We start from the raw sequence: 8,867 nt of genomic DNA, 5'->3' as shown, positions 1-8,867 counted from the left end.
CTGCGGCGGAGAGGGCGGCTCGCCGGCGGCGGGGAGGTCTCCGGAGGGCGAGGGGCGCCGGGATCCCCCGCAGGCGTCTGTCAGCAACGGCGGCGACGCGGAGAGCGGGAAGGAGCTGGTGGAGCTAAAGGTTATCTGGAACAAGAACAAGTACGATGTGAAGTTTTGCCTGGACAGCACGGGGGCCGAGCTGAAGCAGAAGATCCACTCGCTCACAGGTCTGTCGGGGCTGCCGCCGCCTCTCCCGCCTCAGCCCGCGCCTCCCCGCGCCGCTGCCCGGCGGTCTCCTAATCGTTATTCTTGCCTCTTAGGCCTTCCACCTGCTATGCAGAAAGTTATGTTCAAGGGACTTCTACCAGAGGAGAAAACGTTGCGGGAAATCAAAGTAACAAACGGAGCAAAAATAATGGTGGTTGGCTCTACTATCAATGACGTCTTAGCAGTAAATACACCCAAAGAAGCTGCTCAACAGGAGGTCAAAGCTGAAGAAAATAAAAAGGAGCCGCTTTGCAGACAAAAGGTTATCGATGTCTCAATAATTCCTGGCGTGGGGGAGCTGTAGGATTTACGCGGTTCTCTTGTAGTGCTCTGCAGTCGCTTTTGGGTCCTGCTCCTCCTCAAAGCAGGCTGGGGTTTCTTTTCTCACAGCTAAGCGGTAGAAGAAGGGCTCTGTGCAGAGGAGTTCCGGCAGCAGAAAAACGCTTAGCCTAGTGGAGGCTGGGGCTTTGCAAGACACCACTTGTGCTGGTGCTAGGTGCAGCCTAGCATTTCAGACAAGAAATGGTAAACAACAGAAATATTTCATGGTTGTTAGCTCAAATGCAGTCTAAATTAATTATATCAAAAAAACCTAACTGATTTTCATTGGCATAAAAGAATTTGATCTCCAAAAACTGTCTTTAAAATGAACACCGAGAGAGCAGTTCCTTCAGCTGTCCCAGCGCTGAAGGGAACATGGATGTTCCTCCTCTCGCATCTTGAAGTGCTGCCTCCGAATAGGGAGTGAGGTACAGTGCAGTGAGGCTTGGTTTGGTGGCGGTGCTGCAGTGTTGTGGGGCTGATAAAGGATTTTCGGCTCAAGGTATTACCGGCCCCATACCTTCCTCAAAATTTGGTTAAAAATTAAATAGTGCATCATTGAACTGCAACCTTTATGAAACATGCTTTTGTTTTTCTATTAATTTATCATAGTTCACGTTCACTGTAAGTTCCGTCATTGCTTAAAGGTACTCAGCAACTTACAAGCTGTGAGCATGGTTTTCTTAGTTACTACTGCTCTTATCTGTTCTGGTTTGTTGCTGTGCTGTGGTATGTTGCACTGTCAAATGTGGAGGGTTTTCTGACATTCACTGGATATAACACTTGACTGTTAAAACTGTCTTGCCAAATGCCAACTATGTGATTCAGCATGTACGATATTAAAGTGGGACTCAGGATTCTTTAATTTTTTATAGACACATATTTATGTATATTCTAGAAGGGATGTTACCCTTGCATTATATTGGGGTTTTATTAATTTGTATGATTTCTTTAGACTGTCATGGAAAGTGCTCGGTTAACTTTGAAAATTAACCGTTTCCTGCGTGATAAATGACTGTGAATAGTCCTTAACTGTCTCTTCGTGCTACTGGGATATGGTCAAGGGTGCAGCTGGAAGTAAACTGAAAAGCTCTGTTGCGTTCCTGTAAATTCTAATTTCAGTTTCTATGTTGTAGCAACACAGAAAAGTATTGGATAAAGGAAAACCTGATGATGTGATGCCTTCTGTTAAAGGTGTTCAGGTAAGTAGATAAGTACTTGAAAAATTGTCACAGTCAGGAGAGAGAGGTGGTTTTTGTGTTTTGAGACCTTTCTTTGCTGGTTCAATCGTTCCTTGCTATCGTAGTAGAAAACTGGAAAGATGGCTTGTCCTTATGCTTAAAATGTTAAGAGAATATAGCTTTTCCTCTTAAAGTCCTTCACCTTACTGTGTTGTCTCTTTGTAGGAGCGCCTGCCAACAGTGCCGTTATCTGGCATGTACAACAAGTCAGGGGGGAAAGTAAGATTGACCTTTAAACTTGAGCAAGACCAGCTATGGATTGGTACAAAAGGTGAGCAACTCTAAAACTCTGAGATGAATAATTGGTAATTGGGCTATAAGTGAATTGTGTGACCTAGCAATGGCTTCTGGTGTGGCTAAATTGTGTTTAGGGAATAATGTTGGTATTGCAATACTTCAAAACTAAATTTTTCTTCCTCTTCTCAAATGCCATTCTCCCAGATCATTGAATATTACTTGATGTTTTACTTCTGTTCTTGAAAACCTTGAGATCGGTTGTGCCGGTAGACTAATGTTCCGATCTGCTATTCATAGCTCCAAATGTAAATTACAATACTTGGCATTTCTAGCATATCTCAAAAGCACTTTATAAACACTGGTTTGATGCCAGCATCACATAGAGGCTCAGTGACTTGGCTAAGACTCGAAAGGGAATCTTAGGACCGGCATTAAAACTAGGAGTGCTGGCATCTCTGTCATTCTCTGTCCTTTCAACCAAAATTAGTTGGGTGTCTTGTTTCAGTGATGTACAACTGCAGAAACTATGGCATGTGTTGCTGTGCAGAGGAATCAGTTTACCATCCTGAGTGGTGCCAGGAGGAGCTGAAAGTGCTGTGGTGATAACGTGCATGGCTGAGGACGTCTCAGATAACCCCCTGCCTCCAAAGGAAGCTGGGCTCCTTTAGTTTGGCCAGGATGGGGCAATATTATAGTGATGAGCAAGAGGAATAGAAGTGCTTGCTCACTGTCCCAGTAAAGTAACCTAATTGGATGGTAATACTAGCTTTGGATGGCACCTCCAGCTGCTACGTTATTTCCAAAGTAAGCAGAAATCTCAGAAGTTTTTGACCTTTCCTTTGTAGGACAGACTTGACTGTGAAGATTTTTCTGGCTTTAAAACCTCTATTGGTACCAGTTGCAGCGATTTTTCTCCTGGGCTAAGTGATGGAGTGAGACATTGGGGTTTTTTTTACCTCTATAGGTTGGGCAGCCAGATCTTTTTGTTACTGATAATGTGTTCTAAATACATGCTTAGTATTTAGGTAATTAATCCTCTTCCTTCACCTTCTAGACGAGTTCACGTTTAGTATTTGTGTTCTAGATCAGTGTTTCTTAAGCTGTGAAATTTGATTCTTCTTGTAGTCATCTGTCTTTCATGTAACCTGTTTCCCTACTTCCCAAAATTAGCAGCAGCTTGCTTCCTCTAGGGGATGGTTGTACTTGCTGGCTGTTGTTGGGAAAAACTCCGTCCTGCTCTGAGAAATTCATGGCGGATGCCAGCACGTAAGGGCTAGAATAAAACCGACTGGGTGTTAACAGAGTTTTTCCAGTTGCTAGTCCTGGAAAGTTGAAAGTGCTTCTCCCACTCAGCCTCCCTGTGCTTCACAGGTCACTTTGTACGTTTTGGTAGTCTGAGGTTTGGTATAGGTAGATGTTTCTCAGTTGCTCTGTGTCATTTTTGTAGAGGCATTGATAATATGGATTTGTCTATTGCTGAGATACTGTGAAGAGTAATTGACTTGTGGGATGCTAAACGAGTGCAAAGTAAGACTTTGCTCAACGAAAGAACGTCACGAATCCGAGTGGGGTAGTTCGGAGTCAGCTTAGTTACAGCACTGAGGTAGAGAATATTTGTCTTTGCATCACTAAGTTTGTCTCCCTGTGTGCCTTCTTTAGGTAGGTGCTTTCTTTTTTTTTTTTTTTTTGATTGCACTAATTAGTTAGGTATATCTAAGGAACTCATAGTTCAGTTTCTCCTTTGTAGCGTGTTTATGGTTTTCTCTGTCTTGTATCCAAGAAGATAATTTTAGGCTGACACTGAAAGCTGGAACTGAAAGGAAGGATTTGGAGTTAAGTCTTCAGAAAGAAGTGAGGACAGAACTGAGACAGGAAAAGTCTGCCATGAACCATATACTTTGTCATTCTTGTTGGTTACCTCTGGCTGTCTGACATTACTCTGTCGTGTAATTGTAGTCATCTTTTTTTTTTTTCCTTCCCAGTTTCTCTTTTTGTTTCTTTCCCTGTTTACTCATTAATATTTCCTTCCCTGTCCTTTTATAGTAACAGTTGAACACTGCCTCAGGGTAAAACCAGGATTAGGCTTTCGAAGAGTTAGTTAGCCTGTCTTCGTTCAGCTTTCAGCCTTGTCGTTTCTGTAGAGCTTCGTATAATCCTGGGTAGTTAGTCCTGAATATTCTTACACCTGGACCAGCTTTCACTATGGCGAGTAACCCTGCTGGTCCGAGTGGAGTCCCTTATGGGGAAGCATTAAATAAAGCCAGGGTTTACCCATCACTCAATTTAGGCCCGAATCAGGTACACTGAAGTGCTTAATGTGATGCAGAGACATAAAATGCGAGGAACGGTGTGATGCAGTTCTGGGTTCCTTTAAATCATGAGCGTGCCAGCAGCTGTGGGGTATGTGGTAGTGTGGAAGACGGGCTTCTCAGCAGCAGGTATCCAAAGTTCACCCAAAGAGGAGACTGCTGACATGAGGAGCTTTTGGAAGTAATGGAGGTGGTATTTGAAATCAATGTGGAATACTACTTCCTCATATATCAGAAATAATACTCTGATCAATTTTAATGTAGAGAGAACAGAAAAGTTACCCATGGGGTCCATTAAAAATGTGGTGAGTGAACCTATTGAAGGACATGAGGATTATCACATGATGGTGAGTAATGTCTCTACTTTAATAATATCCAGTCTAATTACTTCATGCAAATACACAGAAGTAAGGCTTTTAAAATGGAGCAAGTTGGAGACAGATAGTAACACCAGCCTCGTGTTGTGGAAGACGGGAACGTGGACATGGTCTGCTGTCACAGTGTAAATAGTTTGGGTGGCATATTGAGTATCTGCTACTTTGTGGAAATCTGGGCTGATTTCACACAAACGTTAAGTGCTTAAGCGTTATTTCATATCTTCTGTCTTGTGACAGTGTTAAAACAGTAAAAATACTCACAATATAGCTCATGATTTCTTAACGTTAGTGATATTTTCCTATATCTAGTTTAATTTCCAGTTTCTGTTGTATTTATATAAACAACAGGCCTTGCTGGAGGTTAAAAAACAATAGCGATTTGATGCTGTAATTTTTTTTTCCCGTATGTAATTTTCTGAAAAACTGGTATTGGGTCTAGAAAAGTAACAAATTTAAGAAGAGAGCTGTGCTAATTCTACTGAATTTTTGGCTGTTTCTTTTAATCTATGGGGGTTTTTGAGGTCTTGCTTTCCAAAGTACAGTAACTAACTTTTAATGTTGAAGTAAGTTACTTTATATAAGTCTGTTTCCTTCTTTAAGGGAAGAAAGGGGAAATGTTATACCTTAAAAATTATTGTCTGCAGGAGGGCGCCGATCTAGTCTTTGTCCAAATACTTGATTTTTTGATCACCCATGTAAGAAAATGTCCTCTTCAGAATATGCTACAATAAACTCTTATCCTAAAGCAAGGATAGAGGTTATTGGCATGCCATGGTGCTCCTCTCCTATTTATACTGACGCAAGTTGAGAATAGGACATTATGTCTAAATATAAAATTCTGTGAAATTGTATGACTGTGAAAACATGGTCATTGTCTTATTTAGTTCCTGTTTGGCTTCTCAACTCTGTGCATTCTGGCCGTTTCTTTAGAGACTTTGAGTTACGCTTCAGATTCTGTCTTCCAGAATAATTTCCTCATGTTCTTGAAACTGGCCAAGAGTTTTCATTGCTGCTGTGATATCGTACAAGGAAAGAGCTCATCGTTTTGATTGGTACTTTGCAGTTCTTGTTTCTCTGAGGAATGTGGGGGGTTTTTCCAATTGCTGACCAAATATATGTAGCGTGCACCAAGTGTTTGAAGGAGGCAGTAGGTGTAACAGACTGGTTTGATTTTTGTAGTGGATAAGCTGTTTCTGTCCACTGGTGTAAGCTGTTCTGTTTCCCATTTGTAAATGTTGTCGTTTTTAACTTTGCAGGCATTTCAGCTGGGCCCAACAGAAGCGTCTTACTACTGGGTCTATTGGGTACCAACTCAATATGTTGATGCAATCAAAGACACGGTGCTGGGAAAGTGGCAGTATTTTTGAAAGCACGCTCACCTCTGGCACAGGAAAATGACACAAAGCTAAGGACACTGCTGGGAGAGGCCTCCAACATCCCTGGATGTGATAGTCCTGGAACTTATTAATAAAATATGATACACGAGGCATTGATGGAAGCCAGAGGTGATGTTCTTTCACCATTAGTTTACTTTTAACTTAAAAATTTCACCATCCCTTTTCTGCAGTCAGCTTCAACCATATTTAAAGCAAATACAATGGAAATCAATAAATCTTAATTCACAAAATATTGTGTGTAATACACTTAAATCTGCTGAGAGTTGATCTTCCAATTTAGTTTTCAAAAGAAAATATTACAATGTATTATTGAGGATTTTTTACATGGTTTGAACAAAAACAAATATTTTCATAATCTTTCAGTTACAAGCGTTAGACTTAATTTAGTTACTTGGTTGTGACTGAGAATTTCAGAAACAGTTTTGTAAAAATAAACTTTAAACAGTATGCAAAATTGATGTTTAGTAAGCCATATTCTGCTGGCCCTTTTCTTTCAGGTTTAACTCTTTGGTAGCAAAACTTTTTTTTTTAACCCAAAGATGCCGTGCTTTTTTTTTTTTTTCAAGCGTTAGACTTAATTTAGTTACTTGGTTGTGACTGAGAATTTCAGAAACAGTTTTGTAAAAATAAACTTTAAACAGTATGCAAAATTGATGTTTAGTAAGCCATATTCTGCTGGCCCTTTTCTTTCAGGTTTAACTCTTTGGTAGCAAAACTTTTTTTTTTAACCCAAAGATGCCGTGCTTTTTTTTTTTCTTTTTCTTTTTTTTTTCCCCCCAATACTAGAAGCTCTGGGTTGGTTCTCTGTGTGGCGTGTTTGGAGTGGATGAATACCACTGTGGATGTTTTGTAATCGCAATGGCCCAGTGCTGCTTAATGTCTCCTTTCTTGCCACGTTGGCTGTTCCCCTCCCACCTGCATACCTCGTTCTGCCTCCTGCCCCCAGGGTGCTACATTTTTCGGAGCATTTTCTTGATCATGCGTGTTACAGTCCAGAATCATTTTGCAGCTGTTGCGATGACACTTAACCTGTTTGAGCGGGTTGAAGCAGTGACACAGATCTTGCAGTGACACAGATCTTGCAAAGGGAGTGAACCAAAGAGACCTTCCTGCCGTGTTTGGGGGTGAGGGGAGTGGGGGAGAGAGAAGCTCGGATGCCGTTTTGCATCCTAAATAACTGCAGTAGTCTCTTGTGACCTGGATTTGAAAACTTAGAGTGATCTTATTCAGTGAATCGTACCAAATTTAGAATATCTATCCAGCAACTGATCTTTTGAAATATAAATCGCCTTTCAGCTTTTCTCTTGCTCAAGTGTACAGGAAGCTCTTGCATCTCGTCCTGTCTGAAATAATGCTCCTCGCCTTTGGTTTGTGACGTTCTGCGTGTCATCTCAGCAATTCACGTGCCGTTTATCTCAGGTTTTCTGAATGGACCTTTCAGTCCTGAAAAGGTGCACACCCTTAACAGATTGTATTGTGCAGTCAGACTGAATCAGTCTCGCTCTGTGTCAAACCCGCATCTAACAGATCACTGTTCTTTTTTTAACACTGTAGGCTTCATACTGCTCAATGCAAGTAGCTCAACACTTTGTGAAACTCCTGGAGGACAGCCTTTTAGGAATAGCTGATCTTAATATATTCCATGTCCATTTTTCACTCTCCTTGAAACAGCCCAGTTGAAACTCAGCAGGTGCAAATTCCCAAATGAGTATTTATTTTATTTTTATTTTATTTTATCTGAGAGACTGGGAAAAGCGTTCACTTTATGGTATGTGTTAAGATTACGTATTTACCTGTAGACTCTTGATAGCAACATAAGCAGCTTTTGTTTCGTATTTTCAGTTAGAACATTCATGCAATATGAATTTTAAAGGTGTTTCATATCCTACATATAAACTAGTGATGTGCTTGTTACTCTTGTAGCTTGAGATATTTCCTTTCTGTATACAAGCCGCCAGCAGTGTGTCTTGACATAAATGCATTGAGACAGGAGCTCTTCCTGCGCCAGTGCTGTGTCAGCTCCCTAGAACAGCCCCCTTCCGACGCTCGGAGCAAGCGAGTGCAGGTAGTGGAGTTGGCGTGAGCTAATTGGAGAGAAAATTACAACTTAAGTGCAGCTATCACACTTCTTTTCTAATTGCCAATCCTGGTGTTAAGTCTTAAATTTAAAATTCAGTACCTGGTGGAAAGCGTACGCGCTACAGTATAAAGAAAATTGGTGACATGAGCTTTTTCTGTCACTTGGGGTCACCTTTGCACTCGCTATCTGGTTGGTTCTGTGATTATCGGCTCCCGCTTGCTACTTGACTTGCTTGGACCTGTCTGTGCATCTGTTCATATTCCGTTTTCCTTTCCTATTCTTTCGTTTGCTTGCTCCTTGAGAGGACATGTGTCTTAGTTCCAGCTCCTCCCCAGAGTTCCTGTGGCTTCTGTGCTCGTTGCAGTGACCCGGGTGAGTACGCTCTGCTGCCAGTGCTGAGGGAGGGCAGATACCTGATCTACCGCTGCCGAGGCAAGAAGGGCGCCCTGGGCACGGGGTACGGGGCAGCGTTTAACATTCCTGTCTGCTCCTTTCCCAAGGGCACGATTACGCTGCATCCTGTGCCAGGTACAATCCATCATCTCAAACTGAATATAAAAAACGTTGGTTACAAAGCAGTTTTAAACGTGGAGAAGAAAATATTATAGACTAAGAAAATGTGATCCTATTTAGGTGCTTCTGTTCAA

The 8,867-nt window shown here is 41.6% G+C and overlaps 1 protein-coding gene across 1 annotated transcript; it reads left to right on the top strand.

Moving 5' to 3' along the window:
* Position 1: 1 nt before the first annotated feature.
* On the top strand, positions 2-6,611 carry UBFD1 (ubiquitin family domain containing 1; the record flags this gene model as incomplete). The annotated part of the gene is made up of 6 exons (XM_009286629.1): positions 2-218; positions 312-520; positions 1,716-1,781; positions 1,986-2,091; positions 4,631-4,713; positions 6,000-6,611. Coding segments are annotated over 6 exons (792 nt in total), but the record flags the coding sequence as incomplete, so codon positions are not given.
* Between the last annotated feature and the right edge of the window lie 2,256 nt (positions 6,612-8,867).

Source organism: Aptenodytes forsteri, unplaced genomic scaffold (genome assembly GCF_000699145.1).
Source record: "Aptenodytes forsteri isolate BGI_AS27 unplaced genomic scaffold, ASM69914v1 Scaffold55, whole genome shotgun sequence".
Classification (NCBI taxonomy): Eukaryota; Metazoa; Chordata; class Aves; order Sphenisciformes; family Spheniscidae; genus Aptenodytes; species Aptenodytes forsteri.
Note: the sequence above shows the minus strand (reverse complement) of the source record. Positions and strands in the feature narration are given on the sequence as shown.